The sequence below is a fragment of the Phyllostomus hastatus genome, unplaced genomic scaffold (assembly GCF_019186645.2).
Source record: "Phyllostomus hastatus isolate PE091 unplaced genomic scaffold, TTU_PhHast_1.1 phas_contig_150, whole genome shotgun sequence".
In the NCBI taxonomy this organism is placed as follows: Eukaryota; Metazoa; Chordata; class Mammalia; order Chiroptera; family Phyllostomidae; genus Phyllostomus; species Phyllostomus hastatus.
This window is the reverse complement of record NW_025333611.1, coordinates 27598152-27622354: the sequence shown is the minus strand read 5'-3', so window position 1 is coordinate 27622354 and position 24203 is coordinate 27598152. Positions and strand designations below refer to the sequence as shown.

The following is a 24203-nucleotide window of genomic DNA, read 5'->3' as shown; positions in this document are numbered from 1 at the left end:
TTTTTTCCTAAAGCAAATGTTCACATTTTATATTTTAAAAATTGTTGGTTGGAAGTTTTCTATGAGTGATTTCTAGGCTCCACACTAACATTTTTAAGGTATTCCATAATCTAATTATCAAGGAAAACTTACTACATTATAAAATAAAAATGTGAAAGAAACTTAGTTCATCAAATTATGAATCTTTTAACTGATAGGGAATTCATGATTATTTATTTCTTCACTTTATATGTATGTATCTTATAATAGATTGCTATTTTTTACTTAGAAGACTGTAAATAAAAATAGAATGCAAAATTGGACCAGCTCTAGTCAGGTATACCAAGCTATGTCAACTTGTTCTAAAATAGCAGAAAATAAAATTGTGTGATAAGCATGCTTTCTCAAAGTAATATGTACTTATCAGTATTTTATACTGCTCATTATTTGCTCTACAAAGTTTCCATTACACTGTAATGAAGACCTTTTATCTCCTAAAATTGTATTTCAACAAAGAAGTTAACTTTTTCTGATACTTGCATATTGCTTTTGAGATGTTCACTTTGTATAACACTTTCTTAAAAATTTACTCATTTAATATAAATATATGTGCACATTATACACACAAAAGGATTTAATCTGGAAGAATTTACAGCTTATTTTACTTTTTATTTTTTTAAGGTTTTTAAAGTTTAATTTAATTTCTTTATTTTAGACAGAGGGGAAGGGAAGGAGAAAGAGGGAGAGAAATATCAATGTGCGGTTGTCTCTCATGTGCCCGCTACTGGAGACCTGACTTGACCAGCACCCCAGGCTTGTGTCCTGACTGGGAATTGAACCGATGACCCTTTGGTTTGCAGGCTGGTGCGCAGTCCACTGAGCCACATCAGCCAGGGCTACAGCTTATTTTAAAAAGTAGTGCCTAGACACTTGTTAGGTGGGCATAATATATACTGTAGGCCATATTAAAGCTATTAAAATACAGAAAATACAAAATTCAGAGTTTTTAAAAGTTTAGAAAATTTCATTCAGCTTCTTAGTACAATCAGTTCTAGAATAATGTAGGAAGTTAAGCGTGGTGCCAACCCCCACACAGTAAAAAATCCACATTACTTTTGACTACCCCAAAACTCTCAGTATTTGTGGGGTTTGGTCCAGGACCCCTTGGAGATACCAAATCCAGGGATGTTCAAGTTCTTACATAAAATGTCATAGTACAGTGCATACAGTTGGCTCTCCACATCCGTGGATACAACCCCCAGGGATATGGAGGGTCAACTGACTGTTGAAAACAATTTGTGTTTAAGTGGACCCCTGCAGTTTAAACATGTGTTGTATTAAGGGTCAACTGCACTTTAATAAGCATAATATTAAAGATAGGTGTTTAGAAAAATGGCAGCAGCCTTTTAACAATTTCATCTTGAAGGAAATAAAACAATGTTACATTTAACCAAGTAATGACTATGGGAAGAGTTGGAGCTAAAAGAAAATGAGTATTTCTACATTGTTCTTGGAAAGACATAGTATGTTGGGAATATGCTCACTTAATATCATCTTGTTACTTCCTTTATCCTGTTATGAAAAAGCATAGCTATGAATTTTAGCAGATTGGTTTTTAGTCCTTCTAATGTCTCTTTTTGGAATTGAGATTTAAAAATGGATTGAACAAAACATGTAAGTATCCAGCAGTAGACTTTAATGTAGGGCAGGACTAGTAATTACTGAAAAAAGATATGAAGATCACATCGGTAATTACATTGGGTGTCCCTCCCTTTTAGTCTGGTTTCTTGTGAGTCTCCTAGTTGTGATTTAGGGATGTATACGATTTCTGAAATGAGAGTGTCATGGCCACCCTCTTTTTCTCTTTTCCTGCTTTGAAACCTTACATTTTGCTTAGAGCAGACAGAAATGTGGAGAGAAGGCACTTCTCTTCCAATTTACTCCAAGCTAATTTCCTTTCCTTCTCCAGACCAAGTTGTTTTTTTTTTTGTTTGTTTGTTTGTTTGTTTGTTTTTTTAATGGTACTAGGTAGTAGTACATCTTTGCCCTTTGGTTTAGGCTGACACTTGAGACCTTCTGATTAAGGGTTTTAGATTCATTTCTCTTTTTTTTTGGACACCTCATGATTTTCACTCAAGACTGGCTCTTTTCCTGGTACATTAAACATTTTTCTTTTCCCATTTTCTCCTTTTGGTACATGAAGATACTGTAGAATTGCTTGTTTTTCATACCTTTATTGTTAGAGAGAAAACCTTAAAAATTAGGACTTCCTTTCTGCCATGAGGTGTCAGAAACTGTTGAATTTTAAAATTTTGTGTATTTTGACAATTTAAACTCCAGACATTGTTGGATATAACATTTTATCCAAAGAAATTGTCAGATGGATTTTAAGATGATGTGCTCCTTCCTAAGCCCTGTTGTAAGTCAGTTGTTTAATAAATAGTTTCTTTTTGTGCTTCAGTATTTTAATTTGCTTTTTGGACACTGTGTTGCACCTATAACAGTTAAGAGGAATTTTTAGATATATGTTTGTGTTTTTAATTATGAGAATGTATTAGACATTACTAGGCTTTTTAAGGAAGGTAGAATTCTTGACACTATTTTAACTGAAAGACTTCAGATGAAGATATTTTTCTGAGATTCTTTGGGATTCATAGAGAAAATTAAAAAGTGAGGCCATTTTAAGAATTTTTAAAATTATTTTCTAAATCATACATGTAATGCATATTATAAAATAGCTAAAGCAATATGAAATGTATTAAGTAGACTATAAAGCCTTCCCATTGTCAAGGTTTACATATCTATGTCAATGTTTCCCCTGTGGTTGTTAAAGATATCTAAATGTTTGAACATACATAATTTTTTAAAAGTGAAGTAGAATCATTCTATACAAGTTATAATTTTCTTTTTTTCAGTTAGTTTATTATGGGCATTTTTCTACAACATGTATGTTGATCTTTTTCATTCTTTTAAGGAGTAAGATAATATTCTGTTGCTTGGAAGCACCATAATTTATTTTACTAATTTGTTGAAGGATATTTAGATTATTTCTGGTTTTTCCATGCCACAAATAATGCTGTAGTTTACATATATCTATCATTTGTCTTATTTGTGTAAGTATCTTTATAGGGAAAATTCCTAGAAAGTGGTATCACTGGATCAGAGGATATTTGTGTTTCAATTTTTTTTTTAAGATTTTATTTATTTACTTTTAGAGAGAGGGGAAGGGAGGGAGAAAGAGAAAGAGAGAAACATCAGTGTGCGAGAGATACATCAATGGGCTGCCTCTCTCATGCCCCCAACTAGGGACTTGGCCCGCAACCCAGGCATGTGCCCTCATCGGGAATTGAACCAGCAACCATTAGGTTTGCAGGCCAGCACTCAATCCACTGAGCCACAGGATCCAGGGTTGCATTTCAAATTTTGATAACTGTTGTCAAATTTGTTCCCCAAGTTTATACCAGTATACATTCCTATCAACAGTTTTTGAAAGGGCTTCACACCAGTCAGATTTTGTCCATTTCATTGTTTGCATTTATTTAATATTATCCATAAATTGTTTGGTAGCTGTTTATAAATGATGATACAAATTCATTGGGTGTTAGTTTTTCCAGTTTTGATTTTGCCTAAACTTTTTTGTGGTGTCTTTATGCAGAAATTTTTACTGAAATTAAAAATGATTAATATGATATTTACTGCTTTCGCTTGATGGCTTTTAGGATTTGGTCTCATGCTTAGGAAAGCCCTCCCCCCATCCCCATGAGCATTAGAAAAATCCTACACAGCATAATAGTACTTTCTGGGGGTTTTTTTGTTTTTGTTTTTGTTTTTTAATTTAGATCTTAAGTCTGCCTGGTATTTATTTTTGTGAATGTTGTGAACTAGAGATTTTACTTAATTTTCAAGTGGTAGCCAATTCTGAACAGTTTATGAAATAAACCCTACTGTCTCTACTAATTTGAAACATCACCTTTATCATATATTGAATTCACAAATGTTCTGGGATCTCTTGTTTTAGCCTCTATATCCTTGACATAATTATCTTTTTTTTCCATGCAAGTGTCATACTATTGTAATTTGTATAGCATCATGATACTTTTTATATCTTATTAGACAAGTTTTCCCTTTTTTTATTTTCCAAAATTTTACTATTTTTCTCTCATTTTCAGTAGTAACAGGCAGTGATATTGTCAACAAAATTTTCTGTTACAGTAGTAACTGGTTCCTAACTGATTCTAGAGAAAATGATTTGTTGTCAACTTAGACACCTGATAGGTACTGCTTGGCTGTGAGTGCTGTAAGGACAGGAACTGTACCTTATTTCTTTATGTCTCCCTTTTGTCTGGCACATCATAAGCAAATGATAAATATTAAAAATAAGAATTTATTATAATTTACAATGTGGCCCTAGAAGATGGTTCTAAGTGGCCATTTGGCCAAATGAAGAAACTATTGGATTGTTTGTTGTAATGTCATAGAATATCCCCTTCATTACTACTGAAAACAGTTTAGACAAATAACGATTCTAATAGAGATCTTATGGTATGACTATATACTTTGAAAGAAATCTCATTTATTTGCTAATATAGGCATCATATTCATTTACCTTTGGAAAATAAATTAATATTGTGTTGCATTTTGACATTAGTGGCAAGATTGAAATCATCAGTCTAATAATCTGTCGGCCTTATCTATGGAGACTATGCCATTTTTGCACTAGCTAATAATGTTTAGAAATATAATTACAATTTACACTTTTATGCTTTTCTTCCCTGCACGTTTGATTGATTGACACACACCGAAGGAATTGGCAAATTGTCAACTGCTGATGGTAAGGCTTTTGCAGATCCTGAGGTGCTCCGAAGGCTGACATCCTCAGTGAGTTGTGCGCTGGATGAAGCTGCTGCGGCACTGACACGAATGAAAGCAGAAAACGGCCACAATGCAGGACAGATAGACACGTATGTATTTAATGATGTCTGCTGGATATTAGGTGTTTTCTTGAGTGGATTTGGGGGAAGTAGCAAATTTTGGTTAAATATGTCTTTTGGAAGGGCTTATAACTTTAGCCAAATGGATATTACACAGGAAGGGCAAAAGAAGGTTTACTGTGCCATTGTGACATTCTTTTGAGTTAATAAAGCTATTATAATTATCATAACCTGCATGTCTTTTTCCATACAAACAACTGTAAACCTGCTTTCCCCACCCCTCTATTTTAAGTTGATCTATAAATATATTCATGATATATGAGTATAAAAATGGATATTATATTTTTATTCTTACATGCTACCCATAGTCATTGAGCATCCTTATGGGACTTATTGTGCTATAATAGAGTGTGAGAAGTCAAACTGAGTAAGAACTGGTTTCCATTTTTAAAAAGTCACTTTTTCTAACAGAGGAGTAAACTCTCAACTGACTGCTTGAATAATAATAAAATGGTTGAAAGTTGCTAAGAGAGTAAATCTTAAGAGTTCTTGTCACAACACCAAAAAACCCACCTTTTTGTATCTATATGAGATGATGGATGTTAACTAAATTTACTGTAGTCATTTCATAATATATGTAAGTCAAGTCACCTTAAACTTGTGCAGTGCTGTATACCAATTATAGCTCAATAGAATTGGGGAAAATAATAAGTGAAATGGGTTGCTAATGCAATAATCTAGGTGCTTGCTACTCAAATATGGTCCATGTACTAGCAGAGTCAGCATCACCTCCAAGCTTATTAGAAATGCAGAATTTTAGATCCCTACCTTGGATCTACTGAATCAGAATCTGCATTTTAATAAGAAGCATGGGTGATTTGTATGCACATTAAAATTGAGATTCACTTATTTTGTTAATCATTCTGCAATAAAATTTTTCTTAGATTTTCACCTGCTGTTACCAAATAAAATTATAAACCATGGGATTATATGCCAAATACCTTTGGGAGTCATTACACTAGTATAGTATCGTTTAAAAACTCGTGCATCTAATGCTTTAAAAAAAACTTTATTTAAAATTTAATATGAAAATGTGCATTTTAGGACATTTTAAAAGGTAAAAATGACAGCTATTTCATATTCACTTATTCTCGCTTAGATAACATCCATGAATAAGTATTGCACACAAGATGCTCAGTAAATAAGATATTCATATCTTTTCAGTAAATACATATTCATATTTTTTTATGATGTCATTATTTGTATGTGTGTGACTACTTATATTTAATGTAATGTATTATCATAGGACCCTAAGTCTTTCTGTGTTGGTTAATTGTTGGTGATTTTGTTTTCAGTCGCAGTCTGGCAGAAGCTTGTTCAGATGGGGACGTAAATGCTGTTCGTAAATTGCTAGATGAAGGCAGAAGTGTAAATGAACATACAGAAGAAGGAGAAAGCCTGCTGTGTTTGGCTTGCTCAGCAGGGTATTATGAATTGGCACAAGTAAGCAGAAATAATTTCTATGGAAGAGTTTTGATGTTTTATTTTTATCATTAATAAAAAATTATAATTAGAGGCCAAGGTCTTTCCCTTTTGGCTTTAGGTAAAATAGAAACTGACACATAATTAATTTGTTGCTGTACATGCAGCTAAGCATGGTCCATTTTTATGCTACTTACTCAAAACTAGTACTAAGGAGTAAAAACATAGAAATAATAATAGTATTTTAAATTTGTCTTTGAAAATAATACACAGCTATAATAGAAAGAAATGATTTGTTTTTATTTTGCCAGATTACTTCAATTTTTTTCTTCTGTTAGAGCAATGTTGGTAAATAACCATATGTTTATCAGTTTCTATCTTGTGAGTGTAGTCTTGCTGTTATCTTACTAGATAATCCCAAGCATAACACAAAAACTTTCACAGGAGCAGTTTCATAATAGGATGGCAAATGTGATTATATACTTAAAGATTAATATGTAATGATAGTGTAAAATATAGCATCTAAACTTGGTGTTTTGAACAGTGAACACTGGCATATTTTCACAAAGATGATTTTTTATTTTTCCTCACTCCACAGTGTAAAAGAATATCTTCCCATATGCATTATATTCTCTAGAAATACTGTTAATAGTAAGAATTGATAACTTCTGTGTGTGTATGTGTTTTAAAGGTATTGCTTGCTATGCATGCTGATGTTGAAGATCGAGGGACTAAAGGAGACATAACTCCGCTAATGGCAGCATCCAGTGGAGGTTATTTAGATATTGTGAAACTATTACTTCTTCATGATGCAAATGTCAACTCCCAGTCTGCAACAGGTATATAGAAAATGATGTGTGAAGGGAACTAAATAGTAATGAAAAAATACAATAAAAAATTACTAAGTTAAGAAAAAAAGAAAACGATGTTTGAATTTGAGGAAAATAAATTGATATAATTAATTATAACCCGAGAGATAAAACTTTGATTCCTAGGGAAAATCAGTTGTAAGCCTACAGAAAAATATTAGCCCTTGTTTAGAATCTTTGAGTAAAAATTAGATTAATTTGATATCTTCAAAAGTCTTTAAAACATACTTGTTTTTATTTGGTAAGATTCTATTTGGTAAGAGTGACAACTTTTTGGTACAGGATGATTTTTTTTCCCCCAAAACAATATACATTGTGTAAAGAGGCAAAATTATGAACTGTATCTCTTATAATTTCTTTTTCTTTTTCTTCTTTTTTAAAAAAGATTTTATTTTCCTAGAGAGGAGAGGAACATTTTAATCAGTTACTTTTTGCACGCCCCCAACTGGGGATCTGGCCCACAACCCAGGAACGTGCCCTGACCAGGAATCAGTCTAGTGCCCTTTCAGTTTGCAGGCTGGCACTTAGTCCACTGAGCCACACCAGCTGGAGCTCCAGTAATTTCTTTATTTTATTTAAATGAAGTTCCCGTGACTTTCGATTATAGATTAACCTGAGAGTATTTACCCTATAGGGTTTTTCATGCCAAGTGTACTGAATGCATTTGCTAATAAGATAATATATGAAAGTTACTCTAGTAAGGACTGCTACTCTTTTATTTATTTATGCTTCCCAGAGTCATAGATAGGAAGAGCGTTGGTCATATGTCTTGTTATAGGTATAGTTTTATTTAGTTGTGAGATTCCTTGGATTTAGTGAGACAACCAAATGGTTTAAAAAGAAATTTAAATATTGGAAGCCTATCAGTGTTCCATGCCATTAAGTAAATGTAGCCTAGTTTATTTTTAAAATGACCAAGACTTTCCAATAAGACGTATTAGGTCATTTTGCTGATCATTTTGTTTTAGTTGTAGTAGTATTAATACACATAAAGTCTGAGAGGTTAAATGGTTGAAACGGAATAAATTGGGTTCTGAAATGATGGTTTTCTCACTGAACCTTTAAAACAATCTTCTCTAGTGTCATTCTTTTGGATGGTTAAACCATCTACCCACCCCCTTTAATAAAAATCCTCAAAACAAAATTAGGAAAGAAATAATTGTCAAACCAAGAGATAATGACCTTTTAAAGAAATTTTTATTTTGAAGGAGTTATGCTGAGGGAAATTTATATCTGTATCACTACGTTGTATAAATATAGGTGGAAGATATGTTTCAGAAGGAAAATATACCTGGAACAATGAATTGTCTTATGAATAAATCTGTAAATAAAGGAGAGGTAACAAAATGAAGAAATGAATATACATAGAAAGAAAAGTGTTTCTAAGTTGTACAGTGTTAAAAGAAAAAGCAGTAATTTTAAATGATGTATTAGAATATTTTATTTTTTTAAGATTTTATATTTATTTATTTTTGGAGAGAGGAGAAGGGAGGGAGTAAGAGAGGGAGAGAAACACCACTGTGTGAGAGAAACATCCATTGGTTGCCTTTCACATATCTCCAGCTGGGGACCTGGCCTGCAACCCAGGCATGTTCCCTGACTGGTAATTGAACAAGCAACCTTTTAGTTCACAAGCCAGTACTTAATCCACTGAGCCACACCAGCCAGGGCTTATATATTAGAATATTTTAGAGAAAAATATGTTGCAAATGATTTTTCAAGATGGTACATAATCTTGAGCTAAGGAAATATGAAGAAGAGATGTAAATAGGTCTGTTTAATAAGTCTTTTAATTAGGAAGAAAGTTAAGATGATGCTTCTAACCAGTACAACAAAAAATCTTGAGATGATAATTATTTATGTAAGAGGAGTAGTATAATCATAATTGTATTCATTCTGTCATAATTTTATATTTCTTTTGTTTTTTGTTAGGAAACACTGCATTAACTTATGCCTGTGCTGGAGGATTTGTTGACATTGTGAAAGTGCTACTTAACGAAGGTGCAAATATAGAAGATCATAATGAAAATGGACATACCCCCTTAATGGAAGCAGCCAGTGCAGGTCATGTGGAAGTTGCAAGAGTTCTTCTAGATCATGGGGCAGGCATCAACACTCATTCTAATGAATTCAAAGAAAGTGCTCTTACACTTGCATGCTACAAAGGTACTCTATATATGTATGACTATTTAGGGATTTTTAAAGTAACAACTTTGAATATTTGAGTACTGAGTATTTGAGTTGTTTTTATATTGCTTATCCATTTCTTTGTACTGTAAAATTACTTAGCTTGTATTATATAGAAAGTCTATTTTAGCCTGTATTTCCTGAAGTTTAGCTTCACAGTGTACATTTATTTGTTATTTTAATTCAGATTTATTCAATTAGCTATAAAGTCAACTAACTCTTAGCACAGATTTTGAGGATTTTCATTCTTTAATGGCTTTTGTTTTATACGATTTTTCCAGCCTTTATTTAAACAATAGGACACACTTATATAATAATCACACTTGATAGAGAAAACCTGAAAAACAGAGAATAAAGAAATTTTAAAATGACATGCAATGCTACCATCTAAAGATTTAAAAAGCATGTAAACAATATTTTAGTGTATTTACTTCCAGCGTGTTTTTAAAGTATATTTATAAGCAAATATATATACACACAGGCATACCTCGGAAATATTGCGAGTTCAGTTTCAGAGAGCCACAGTAAAGCAGTCTCGCAATAAAGCAAGCTATAATCTTTTTGCAGGTGGAGGGTCTTGCCTTTAATTTATAAAAAATGCAACATCTGTGAAGCGCAATAAGACGAGGTATGCCTGTATTTTTAAATTAAACAATCATACTCTTAACACTTTTATAATCTGCTTATTTTATTTAGCAGTATATCATGAACATTCTGTCATCTCAGTGTTTTTGTAACACAACATTTGATGGTTACAGAGAATTTCACTATTACTGTTGCATTTAGTAGTGGATTTGGCTGCAAGACCTAAATTAACAATGATCTGAACAAAAGAGAAGTCTTTTCTCTTTAAACAAGTCCAGGGGTAGGCTGTCTAAGACTAGTATGGCAATTCCATTGTTATCTAGATCTCAGCATTGTGTTTTTCTGCCTCACCACCCTAGTATGTGGTTTCTGTTCTCAAGGTTACCAAGATGGTAGCTATGGCCCCAGCAATACATATTCTAGGAAGGAGGCAGAGGGTAAGGGCAAAATGAGGAGTGCCTCCCAATTTAGTAAGCTACCTTTAAGAAGTATTCCTATAAGTTCTGCCTTAAAGCTAGCTCCCACTTACATGTCATTGGCTACACATAGCAACAAGGGAGTCTGGGAAATGTGGTCTTTTAGTCAAGCAAGTTGCCACTCAGATAAAATCAGAGTTCTTTTAGTAAGGAACATTGAGAGAATGGATATTGAGTAGGAGACAAGCAGTCTCTGCCAAATACATCAAATGGATGCACCATAATTGCCTATTGTTGGACACATGAATTGTTCCCAGTTTTTCACTATTTTAAAAAGCACTGTGATAACATCCTTGTGCAGACATCTTTGCCTAATCTCTGATTATTTCCTTAGGATAAATTCCTGGAAGTGGAATTGCTGGGTCAAAGGGTATGGACATTTTTAAGGCTTTTGATACATATTGCCAAATTGCCTTCTAGAAAGGTTGAACCAATTTACACTCCCACCAGCAGTGTCTGAGAGTGCCCTTTACCCCACCCTACACCCTCACCAACACTGGGTATTATCATTCTTTTTAATATTTGCCATTTTGATAGTAAAAAAATGGTGTGTCATTTTAATTTGCATTTGTTTAATAGGAAGGTTTGATACTTTTCCATCAGTTTCATACTCATTGGCATTTCTTTTTTGAATTACCATTTTATGTTCTTCATCCATTTTTCTACTGGAGTGTTTGTCTTTTTTATTGACTATTAAGACTTTTTATATATTAAACATATCAAGAGGGTTAAAATTATTTTGATGGAGTTTTCTGTGCCTGTTCATTGCCACAGTGAGTTTATGGTTGTTATTTTAAAGCTGTTTTTTCTGAAAAATGATTCAAACATAGTTCACCTGGCATTCAATTTGATTTCAGTGTTTTGATTTGATAGTTTATATAGATGAAATCAAAGAATAAGTATTATTGCTTTTCTTAACTTGAATTATGTGCTTTAGACTAATTAAATCTTTAAAGCCTAGACACCTTGCTGAGGGCCTGCTTAGTATTTTGGATTGGCTTTGTAAAACTGTCATTTATTTATTGAATGCAAAATAAGTTCTCTTAAAATTTTTGTATAGACTTCTGAAAGAAAATTACCCCATTTTAATGTCTATGTATTAAATTGATGCTCAGTTCTTTAGCAATACAGTTTAAAATTTGTGTTCTTTTTTGAAGGCCATTTGGATATGGTTCGCTTTCTACTTGATGCTGGTGCAGATCAAGAGCACAAAACAGATGAGATGCACACGGCCTTAATGGAGGCTTGCATGGTAATTTTAAATCGCACTCACTTGAGATTTTTTTTTTGAGAAGAAAAGGTCATATGTGTTTAAATCTTTAAGGATTAATATATTTTTAGGAAAATACCATGACATCAGCAGATTTTGAAAGTTTTGTGCAGTGCTAGAGAGGGAAAGGGAAATATATAATATGTTTAACTTTTGATAGTAAGTCTTTCAATGTAGGAAACAGTATAGAAGGCAGTCTTAGCTATGTCATTTCCATCGTTTCCATTTCATGGGTACACTTTTGTTTATTCCCATTTTTTAAAAAATATTTTATTTATTTTTAGAGAGAGGGGAAGGGAAGGAGAAAGAGAGGGAGAGGAACATTGATGTGAGAGAGAAACATTGATCGGTTGCCTCTACACTCCAACCTGGAACCGAGCCTGCAACCCAGGGAGGGAATCGAACCAGTGACCTTTCGCTTTGCAGAATGTCCCCCAACCAGCTGAGCCACACTGGCCCAGGGCCAATGTTTTAAATTTGGTAAAATATACAACATAAAATTTACCATCTTAACCATTTTTAAGTGTACAGTCATTGGTACCAAATACATTCACAGTGTTTGCAACCGTCACTACCATCCATCTTCGTAACTATTTTCATTTTGTAAAACCAACTCTATGCCTGTTGAGTAACAACTTCCCATTCTCTGTTCCCCCCAGCCGATAGCAATCACCATTCTACTTTCTATCTGTGATTTTGACTCCTCTAAGTACCTCATAGAGGTGGAATCATACAGTATTTGTTTTTTTGTGATTGGCTTAGTTCACTTAGCATAATGTCCTGAAGGTTCATTCATGTTGAGGCATGTGTCAGAATTTCCTTCCCTTTTTAAGGCTGCATAATATTTCATTGTATATATATATATCACATTTTGCTTATCCACTCATTTATTGATGGACACTTGGGTTTCTTCTATGCTTTAGCTATTCTGAGTAATGATACTGTGAACATAGGTGTACAAATGTCCGTTCAAGTCCCCGTTTTCAGTTCTTTTGGGTGATCATATGGTAACTATTAATTTTTGGAGGAACCACCACCATACTGTTTTCCACAGTGGTTGTACTGTTGGGCATTCCCATCAACACTGCACAAGGGTTCCAGTTTCTCCACATCCTCACTAGGCACTGGCCCTATTTTCTGTTTTTATTTTTTTCCATCCTAATGATTGTGAGGTGGTATGTTGTAATTTTGATTTGTATTTTCTTAATGATTAACATTGTTGAGCATCTTTTCATGTTTTTATTGGTCACTTATATATCTTCGGAGAAATGTCTGCTCACATCCTTTGCCCATTCTTGAACCAGGTTGTTTTTTATTGTTGAGTTTTAGGAGTCTATATTTTGGATGCTAATCCATTATCAGATATAAATGTGCAAATATTTTCTCCTGTTATGTTGGTTGCCTTCTTACTCTGTTAGTGTCCTTTCATGTACCAAAGTTTTTAAATTTTTCACTTTAAATAATTTTTTATTTTTTAATTACAGTTGACATACAATATTATATTAATTTCAGGTTTACAACCCAGTAACTAGACATTATGTAACTTACTAAGTTATCATCCCAATAAATCTAGTACCCATCTGACACCATACATAGTTATTAGGATCTTATTGGCTATATTCCCTATGTTGTACTTTACATCCCTGTGACTGTTCTGTAACTACCAGTCCGTACTTCTTAATCTCTTCACCTTTTTCACCCACTTTCACCTTGGGTGAGGATTTAAAAAAAATACTTCTTGCATTTTGGAGCTCTGTTGTTTGATGCATACACATTTTTAGAATTTCTGTGTCTTCTTCATGAATTGACTCTTATGTTATAAAGTCTGTTTATCTCTGGTAATTTTCTTTGTTCTGAGGTCTCATCTAATATTAAAAGCTACTCCTGCTTCCTTTTTATTAATGTTTACCAAGTAAATATTTTTATTCTTTTTTCAAACTTTGAAATGTTTGGTATCATTATACTGAAGTAAGTTTCTTAATTGGTTTGTTTAGACCATTTGCATTTAAATCTATAAATGGTGACATGGTGTTTCAGTATTCTGTTCTATATTGAAATTTATTTTTTAGCCATTTTCTCCATTTTTTTTCATCTATTTTTGTAATTTATCGTTAGCAGTTATTTTGAAGTCCTTTTTTGCTAACTCCTATCTTTGGCTCAGTTCTGGGACTATTTTTATTGGTTATTTTATATCTTGATAATTGGTCTTTTTTTCCTGCCTCCTACCTTTTCAATATTCTATATTATCCTGTCTTCTTTCTGAGACTGTTAACTTTTGTTCTAGCAAGCACATTACCAGTGGATCACTCTGATCCTATTGAGGCCTAATTCCAGCTTTACTCTTAATCCTAATTCCTTATTCTTTGATCCTAGACTAAGGGACTTTAGGTTCTTTTCTTCTTTATGGCTTTCTATTATCTCACCTGATAGTCTGAGATATTCACCAATATCTTTTCATTGTGCCTGAGTCTGAACTCCCAGTTTGTTTGTTTATTTATTTATTTATTTATTTATTTATTTATTTTTAGAGAGAGGGTAAGGGAGGGAGAAAGAGAGGGAGAGAAACATCAATGTATGGTTGCCTCTCCTGCACCCCCTACTGGGCACCTGACCCACAACCCAAGCATGTGCCCTGACTGAGAATCGAACCGGCAACCCCTTGGTTTGCAGGCTGGCTGGCACTCAATCCACTGAGTCACACCAGCCAGGGCCCAGTGTCCCACTTTTCAGGAGCCATTCTCCGCTAGGCACCCTGGAGTCTCATCCTTGATGTGTTCAACTCAGAAGATGCCGAAGGATCTGAGGATGATTTTACATAGATTTTTTGAGAATCCTTTTCTGTGTCTTCTTTTTCTTAGGTATCCTGCCCTCACTCCTCAAGTCCCAAGTATTTTGGTTGCCTTGTGTTCTGATTTTGTTTCCTTTGCCCAAAGAGATGTTCACTCTTTCTTTGTTTTGGCTCTGTTTCCTCTGGCCAGGGTTTGAAAGATGCCCAAAAAGCTGGAGTGAATATAGAGTTCGTCTCATTGCTCTCATCTTTCAGTAATCATAACCCCAACCCCTGGCTTGGTTACTGTCCGGTGCCTCCCATTGCTTTAATTATTTTTTCTAATTTTTATAGTTATTTATAATAGGAGAGTAAGTCCAATACCAGCTACTGTGTTGTGGCTGAGACAGGAGTCTTAGAATTTTTTTAAAAATCTAATAATATTAAACCTTTAAAAATGGATTATTTATTTATTTTCCTTTTGGCAAAATTAATATTGTCCATTAATATCAAAAAGTGATTAGTACAGAGCCTCTTTAATGTATGTACTCAAGATATGTTAGCAGAATCCAAAAAGAATTTTCAAAAATTCAAGTAAATTCAAGCAAAGTAATTTATTGGGATCCTTCAGGAGCTAGACACACTAGTAGTTACTTGATCTGTGAACACTTGTAAATCCTAATGTTCTTTTCAGTTAGAATTGTTTTTTAAACACCAAATAACTCAGTACAGTAATTTGGTTAAAATATATTTTATTTTACATATATTTGAAGAATTAGTAAAACTAAAATTTTAATGTGAAGTCATTTGTCTTTGACATTGTGTCAAAAATGATTAAAACTAGGCTGGTCATTTAAGTATAATGAAACTCTTGATGGATGCTGAAATCTGACATTAATTAAAATTTCTTTAATTAATTCTTTAATGAAAGCATTGCCCAACCTTATAAAACACTGCTTTTGTACTCAGTCTTTACTTTTCATTAACAATGTGTTGGTCATTTTTAAAGTATTGAACAACACAGTATATCCACAATAAGAGTTGAGGTCTACATGAATTTTTTAATTAAAGAATTTGAAAACTAACAAAGGGTATTTATGTTGATAGAGGTATAGAATGGATACCTTCTATGAGAATGTTTTAGGTAATTGCTTTACTAAGGTACTTATTTTTTTATTTTTGTAAAATTCTTTCCCTTATTGCAACAAGCTAGTTAGTGATGAGAAAAAATATAGGGTAGTTTAAGTCCATAGGGGTTTACCTTGGTAACATAATCCCAAGTGGTAATGACCTCACAGAATTTGTTGTTATTTTTTGCCCAGTCTTTGTTTCTTAAATAGATCTAACACAGTTTCTACACTAGAAAGTGACAGCTAAATTTGAGGATATAGCTATATTTGACCTGGCAGTAATATAAATATTATCTTGAGGTACTGTCAACTATCGATTTAATAGTTTTTTTGAATTTCAAAGAAGATAGAAATTCATAATTATTTGGAATTGTAACTGTATATCACAAGTATGATTCTTTTGGAAAATTTTGGGCTTGCTCAAAAGTAAGGTAAAATAATTTTAATGGACTTTTGATAAGACATTCTCAAATTGCTCAGATAGGCATGATAATGTATATGCATCTAAGCTGCATCTTTCTTTATGTATTTCCTCAATCTCTTCCTTCTCTTTTCCCACTTTAAAAATCTCCAAAAAATTTCCTTCCTCTTGCTTTACTTCTGAAAATCTGCAGGATGGACATGTAGAGGTAGCACGTTTGCTTTTGGATAGTGGTGCTCAAGTGAACATGCCTGCGGATTCATTCGAGTCTCCGTTGACACTAGCTGCCTGTGGAGGACATGTCGAATTGGCAGCTCTACTTATTGAAAGGGGAGCAAATCTTGAAGAAGTCAATGATGAAGGATACACTCCGTTGATGGAAGCTGCTCGGGAAGGACACGAGGAGATGGTGGCACTACTTTTAGCACAAGGTAAAGTAGTTTTACTTCTTTAATTAAAATATAAATTTCTTTTGGATGTTTTGCATCAGTATCAATGAAGTTTACTATAACTAAAACTTTTTTTTGCATCTATGGTAAATTATCAACACCCTGGAAGGAACCCCAGAAGCAGAGAAGATAGAGATGATTATCATTATTCAGAACGATTAACATCTTTTTCATAAGTCTCTTGTAATTAGTTTTATCTACTTTTATCTTACTCCCCAGGAGCAAATATAAATGCCCAGACAGAAGAAACCCAAGAAACTGCCCTGACCTTGGCTTGCTGTGGAGGGTTTTCTGAGGTTGCAGACTTCCTGATCAAGGCGGGGGCTGATATAGAACTTGGCTGCTCCACACCTCTAATGGAAGCTTCTCAGGAGGGACACCTGGAGTTGGTGAAATATTTATTGGCTGCTGGTATGTGGCTTTAAAAAATGCCTTTTAGAAAAAGGCTTTTATATTGCTTTGATAACTTCAACAATTAACCTTAACTTTTTCATTTCTACAAAAGTTGAAGGGCAGCTGTGCTGCAATTTAACTGCTCTTCTTTGACTCCTAAATCTCCAAAAATGTCGTTTTTAAAAAGGTTTCTTATTAATGTTTGCTTGGTGACCATAGGTTTCTCATTGACTTTCTTTCTCCATTGAATGGTTTTACGTCTTCTGGAAGGGAGAGAGACTAACTTCTAGTCTCTCTGCTAATAACAGGAGGTGGGGATGACACAATAGAGATCGTAATTTTGTGCCTCTAAACCCGTTCATTTCTTGACATTTCTGAATCTGCACATGCACACACACACTTACACAAAAGAACAAGTGAGAATTTTGTATTTTTGGTAAAAGTACTTTTAAAATAAATTGTGATTTATACATTGTTAAGCAATAATAATAGAACAAAGTAAGAATATACCAAATGAATTGATTGAGGTAGATATAAAACTTTATATATCATTTAGAAATAATAATAACTTTTTTATCCACATCTGTTATGTTGCTTAAAACTGTGTAAAGGAAAATGAGATACTTGGCAAAACCTGATTCATCCTTTTTGGGCTTTTTCTGTTACATTAATTTGACTGCCGCCCAGCCTCAATTTTTTTTAATTACAATTAAAATAATTTCTTAATCCAGATGGTTAATAGTTCAGATGGTTGTTCAGAGTTTGAATTAATGTAAAACCAACCGTTGAGCTGACCTCTTCCCTGACTCAAATACTATTAATCACTATAGCTAGTGTATGCATCATTTAGTCATTGTCCCTTCATCATTTTTGGTAACTGTCTGTGTCCCAGTGAAGAATCTTTTTCATATCATTTATACCTCAATTAAAAAAGAATCTCTACCAATGGTATTATTATCACTGGTCCCTGCACAGTAAGAAATTACTGAACACATTATTATAAATATGGAAACAGATGCACAAACTTGTTACATAATTTCCCTAATGTACAAAGTGAATAAGGGACAGAGCCAACATTCAGACTTAGAATTCCTAACGTTATTTTTTCCATTACATCATTATTGATTCTCATATTGAGCTGCTTTTGCTAATTTGAAGCATGTAGTTTCCAAAACTCTCTTAGGGGTTTGAGAATCACTTTTTTATATGATCATTACCAAACACTTTTTTCCACATTAGAATGTAATTTATTTATATAAAAGTTCTTCTTTTAGTGTAGCACTAAAGAAAATGCCATAGGTCTTCTTACACATTGTCTATACAATTTTTTAAAATTGAAAAACCTTGTTGTTATAGCATTTTTTCCAACACATAGAAAATGTAGTTAAATGAACCCTAAGAACCCATCAACAACATTGACGACTTTGAATTTATGGCCAATCTCATTTCATCTGTATATCCTTCAGTCCCCCATTATTTTTATAAAATTATTTTTGTCTAAAATAAACATTTAAAAAATTTTGCTGAGAAAGTCTGGTTAACATTTGTTACCATACATAGTTAACAAAAAAATTTTTAAACTAAAATTTGAATTTTTAAAATCTGAAAATAAATTAGTTTAAAATAAATTTATTTTTATAAATTATCAATAAATATTTCAATATGTAGCTCTAAAAGATAATCTCTTAAGAAGTAACAGTACTATTTCCTCCCTAAATTTTTTAAATAACTTTTAGTATCATTAAATATCCAGTTTTCATATTTTCCTGATAGTCTTATAAATGTGTATGTTTGTGCTTAATGACTTTTGAATCAGTATTCAGATGAGATTCATATAATAACTATTTATCAATATGTCTCTTAAATTTCTTTTAATCTATGGACTCTCCTTCTAGTTTTTCTTATTCCTTACAAGTTTTGGTTGAAGAAGTGGAATGTTTATGTTTTAGGCTTTCTGTAGTATAGATTTTGCTAATTACATCTCCATGATTTCATTTAACTTGTTTTTCTGACCCTTGGATTTCCTAGAAAGTAGTAGTTAAATTTAGAGACTTCATTGAATTTGTGTGTGTGTGTGTGTGTGTGTGTGTGTGTGTGTGTGTGTGTTTAGTAGACTATCAGTAGTAATTGTTATTTGTTGTCTTGAGGGGATAATAAATGTCTGATTGTCTTCCTTTTTGTAATATTATTAGCCATTGATGATCATTGCTTAGATCTATTAATTTAGTAGGGGTAGCAAAGTGGTGATATTCTAAATTCTATTATTCCTTATTTATTATCTAGAATAAGTCTAAAGAGAAACTTCCCCTCATGAACTATTTGATTACTCTTAGATGTAAATCATGTAGAAATAGTATAAATAAATGTTTGATTCGTTTTTCACCCTTTATTTATGCTCCTAAAATAATAATGTGGTTCCCTAGCATCCTTTAGTAGTGACCAATAAAGTGGGTTGTTGTTGTTTTTTTGATATGAACATTATTTTGAACTTTTGGGTAAACATATGATGGCTTTCACTTCATCACAGTCCTCATTTTTTATTGATGCAAAAATTGTCAGAAGGCAGGGCAGTTTGACTCTGTTTGGTCAGTACCATTACCTCCTAAATCCTTTTGATATGGTCTCATTGTATAGTCTTTGAGGTTTCTTTGCTTTCTGATACAGCACGGTATTTCATGCTTATCTCATGCAGCTTCTGCCTTGGAACCAAACATTTTTCTAAGAAGCCCTTATACTACTTAGTAGGAAGTGGTACTTAGAGATTACGGTCTAAGTCAGAAGTACTCTTTCTTCTTGGTATGTCATTGTCTCCGGGCTTTTTTAGTTGGTCAGAGTTAGGAAATTGTTTTCTTTATGGGTAAAATACATCATGAGTTCATGTCAGTACTTCCAATTCAGAACAATAGAGTTTTTACTTAACCATAACAATCTCTTACATATTTTCTTTCAACCATGCCAGAAACTTCACTTTTACTAAAGGATTACTTGATTTTTACCACAGTACCCATAGAACTGTGTCAGAACACAATCCAACACTACCACTGATACGATTTCTGAAAACTGATATTTTTTTGTTTTTGTAGCTCTTTCCTAGGGTATATCTTACTGAGGATATGTAGGTAGATTTTACTGTTTCTTAAAATCATTTTATGTAATTCCTTTTGGTGTGGCTAAAAGCATTTTTACAAAGCGTATTTAAAGGAAAATTAGGACATTTAAAATACATAGCAGTATTTTTATACTTCAAATTCATCAGTTTCACGAAATTACAAAATTGAACTGTTTAATATAATTTACAATTCACAAAGTCGATGTATGATTTTGTCTGTTTGTTTGTTTTCTAGGTGCTAATGTTCATGCTACAACAGCAACAGGAGACACGGCTCTAGCCTATGCTTGTGAGAATGGGCACACGGATGTCGCAGATGTTTTGCTTCAAGCAGGAGCCGATTTAGTAAGATATTTTTAATTTCAAATATTTTTGTGTTAATTCTCATTCATGTTTAACATTTAGAAAAAACTAGTAAAGATCTCTAGTTGCATGCTTCATTTTTTAAGATTGGCTATTCTAGTTTTATTGCATTTATTAATTGTATATAAAAATACTGAGTTTTTAATACCATTTTATTTCCTGGGTAAAATTATTAGTTTGTTCCTTCCTTTCACCCCAATCCTGACTGGCATTCCTAAACTTTTTAAACTGCCCTTTATTAAACATATTATACATTCAGTAATATGTTTACAGAATAGAATAACCTGTCAAATCACTTTGAGTGATATTTTTTATTTGTTCCTCTAATTGACCTTTAAAAGCAAAGCTACTATCATCTTAACATTATTAAAGCATTCTGTTATTTTTCTGTTTGTTTGTTTTTTGTAAGCATTTTCTGCTTTGGCTTTTCACAGTTTCAAATTAGATGGTAGATTCATATTTGTAATGTTCTTTATAGCTATGGAAATTGTAAATCGTGTCCCACTTAAAGTTTTATGCTTCTTGCTGAAATGTGTACTTTGATTCATTTTTATTTTGTGAGGGTACTTTAAACTGTTTTCTAGAGTTTCTCACAGAATTCCCTTATATATTTTATAAAAATTTATGATACATGTTATAATGAATCAAGTTTATTAGTTTTAGTTTTTTGGAAAACACTGTGCAAGTATTGCATTTTAAACTATTTATAATAACTGACATTCTAAAATAGATACCTGAGATTGTTGGAAAGTAATTATTTGACTAAGGTAAAATGTATAGTATAATTATGCCATTTATTATTACTTCTACTAGTACTAAATATTATAACACTAGCATTCATTCTCATTAATTAGGATCTTCCCCAATCAGTTACACTTTCTGAGGTATACTTTTTTATTTAAGAATTATGACAGATATTATAAGTAGAGCTCATTCTTCTGCCTTCTTTGTATATCTTTTTCCTTTTTTAGAGTTGCTTTGGGTCATCTATAAAAATTAAGAATTTGAATATTTCAGCATTTGAAATAAAGAAATGGGGTAGAATATAAAAGCTGAGATGTTATAAACAAATTTAATATTCATATCTTCCAAATTCTTACCTGAATTATTCTTCTATTTTTCTACAGCGAAGTCACTTTCTCAACCTGTTTGTTGAGAGTTTTTCTGAAAATATTAAATAGGAGAAAGAGGAATTATCTGTAAAATATGCTCTAATGTATAGCAAAATCTTACCAATTTCAACTGAGTTAGAAATCTATTATGAAATATTTTCAAGTGTTTTATTTGTATAGTCTTCTGAAATTAGGTAGTATTTGTGATTAGAGTTCTTTAGAAGAATTGCATTAAGTGAACAAATAGAAAGTTTTGAATTTTCTGTATTATTTTATATTCAAAATAAAAGATTTAAAAATTGGCTCAGATAAATCTATCTCAATTAAATATAAAGGTAATACTGTTATTTTAACATAAGTATTAATATTATTATATTTTGCGGTCTGTCTCTGCATTCATATTTACATATACTTATAATATAGTTGTCTTCTGTTTTTCCAGTGTGTTTTTCATAATCTTCATATTGTTACATAGTCTATGTTTATAACCCTTGCATAATATTCCATCAAATTAATGAACCATAATCATTCACTTATTGTTGAACTTTTGACATTTTATTTTTCAGTTATACTGTTAGATTTAATAACTTCATTTGCATAACTTTCTTTTTTTCTCCTTTTGAATCATTAGATTGATTTTAAAAATATATTGCCTAGTCTGTGCTTATGCATTCTACAAAAGACATTTCAATTTTAATACTAGTTCTTTTCCTAATTATATATTCTTTATAAAAGACGTGGAAAGTATGAGAAAGTGTAGTAAGTTTGGTATTCAAAATCTATGAATAAACTTTGTAGTTTCAGACTTTACTGTAAAGCAAAGGAGGGGCAAAAAAAGCTAGTCAAACACAAGAAGTCAATAAAGCAGACCTGTCAGTCCTTGAGTCCTGAGAAGAAGGATTAATAATTATTACTAACTGGACATAACAAGGCATTAGCGTCTTTCTTGTCCTTCATTCTTTGTTGCCTCCTAGGATCTGTCTTGGGGCTGTAACAATTTCCTCCAGTGGTTTGCAGATGGAAGACTCTCCACTCACATTGTGTGGAGTGGAGATGTAGTCTATTCCTGGCATTTCATAGGTGTGTTCTTGATAACTAGGTTTGCTAGTTCTTTAAGTTAAATAGATGTTTTTGTGGGCTGATTGAGAATCTTCATTTCTGAGAACTGTTTTTATACTCAGTTTTAAATAAGGAAGTACAAAAAAAACTTTGACGCACAATCGAGACCAACCCTCAAGCCTTAATTAGATTTCAGAGTTTAACTTTTGCCATAATTCAAGGTTTTGGTACTATACTTTTTAAAAAGGAGCTTAAAAACTGTTTCTGGTTCTTAAAAATATTCTGCCCCAGACTTGGTTAAGATATTAATTATGATTTAAAAATGTTTAATGCAACAATTTGGTTTTCTTGTATTGTTTCCTGAGATGAAACTGAGAAGTTTTAGGGCTTTTCATTCTAAATATGTAGTAGGTGTAACTGATAACTTAGTTTTAAATGAAGTGTAGAAAATTTCTTATTTATTGCTTTCAAAAAAATTATAGCCAGAACAAATGGCATACTGGGGCATTTGCGGGTAGATTTTGAAATAGGTACATCTTCTAATTTGAAACATCATTTTTTCTAGTTTTAAAATATTTTAAAATATTCATAGATAGTTCCAGTTAAAAGCACACTGAATATCCACCATATTTAGAGATTATGGATTGATATGTGGCTTATCTAACTTTTTAATAATTGTATAAGTTTGAATAATCCATTATTTCAAATCTTTGGGCTGGTTTAGTTTAGTTTTTGTTTTTTTTAATCCTCACTTGAGGACATGCTTATTAATTTTAGATGGGGGAAGGGAAGGAGAAAGGGAGGGAGAGAAAGGTCCACGCGAGCAGGAAGCATGGACTGGTTGCCTCTTGCACCCCAGCTGGGGACCCAACCTGCAACCCAGGTATGTGCCCTTACAGGGCATGGAACCAAACCCACGATACCTCAGTTTACAGGATAATGTGCCTGAGCCACATGGGCTCTTAAATAGGCCACTTAAAATGTTCTGTTTGAAAATCAGTAATTAAATTAAAAATTGTCCATTGATTCCAAAGATTTTTAAAAGTTCTCCCTGTTTAGCATTCAGAATCATTTTAACTACTCTATAAGCACTGAGCTTACTCTATAAGCAGAGGAACCCTGAACAAATGACCTATTTCATATCTTCCTGCTATTTGCATCTCTTGTTACCACCACCATAATGGGAATCATGAATTGAAATAAATAGTATTCCTTGTGTTTTTTTTTCTCTGCATAGCATCTTTGTTTATTGGGCTCTGGTGTGTTTTTAAGTATTTGGTGTGATTATAGGGTATGGTATGATGTAAACCCATTATAAGGAAGTTTGTATTAAAACCTATTATCATTCTCTAATACTTAAAATCCATAAGAAATATTTAGGGAAAAAAACTGTCTTTGGAAGCTGCTTAATCTTATTTCTCTGAGGAGTAGCTTTGGCTTTGCTGGGTGTCCTTAGGCAAGTCACTTAAATTCTTAACAGGCTTCTTCTGGGTTTTTTTTTTTTTCCCCCAACTCTTCATCCTTTTACTTTTTTTATGAAGGGTTTGGACTAAATGATCTTTTATGACCTAGCCTAAGAAATCTAACTTTATGATTTCTAAAGAACAAGTTAACCAACAAC

General features: G+C 32.6%; 1 protein-coding gene across 3 annotated transcripts in view; it reads left to right on the top strand.

Moving 5' to 3' along the window:
* Positions 1-24203, top strand: part of LOC123805981 (ankyrin repeat and KH domain-containing protein 1) — a 108372-nt gene that overhangs the window by 24862 nt on the left and 59307 nt on the right. For 2 of the 3 annotated variants that reach the window (XM_045818913.1, XM_045818920.1), the window contains exons 3-10: positions 4784-4940; positions 6266-6413; positions 7084-7231; positions 9194-9427; positions 11667-11761; positions 16291-16528; positions 16766-16957; positions 20284-20393. In XM_045818913.1, the coding sequence (XP_045674869.1) occupies positions 4784-4940; positions 6266-6413; positions 7084-7231; positions 9194-9427; positions 11667-11761; positions 16291-16528; positions 16766-16957; positions 20284-20393 (1322 nt within the window). The remainder of the gene's footprint in view (positions 1-4783; positions 4941-6265; positions 6414-7083; positions 7232-9193; positions 9428-11666; positions 11762-16290; positions 16529-16765; positions 16958-20283; positions 20394-24203) is intronic. The other variant, XM_045818928.1, reaches the window with a different exon arrangement.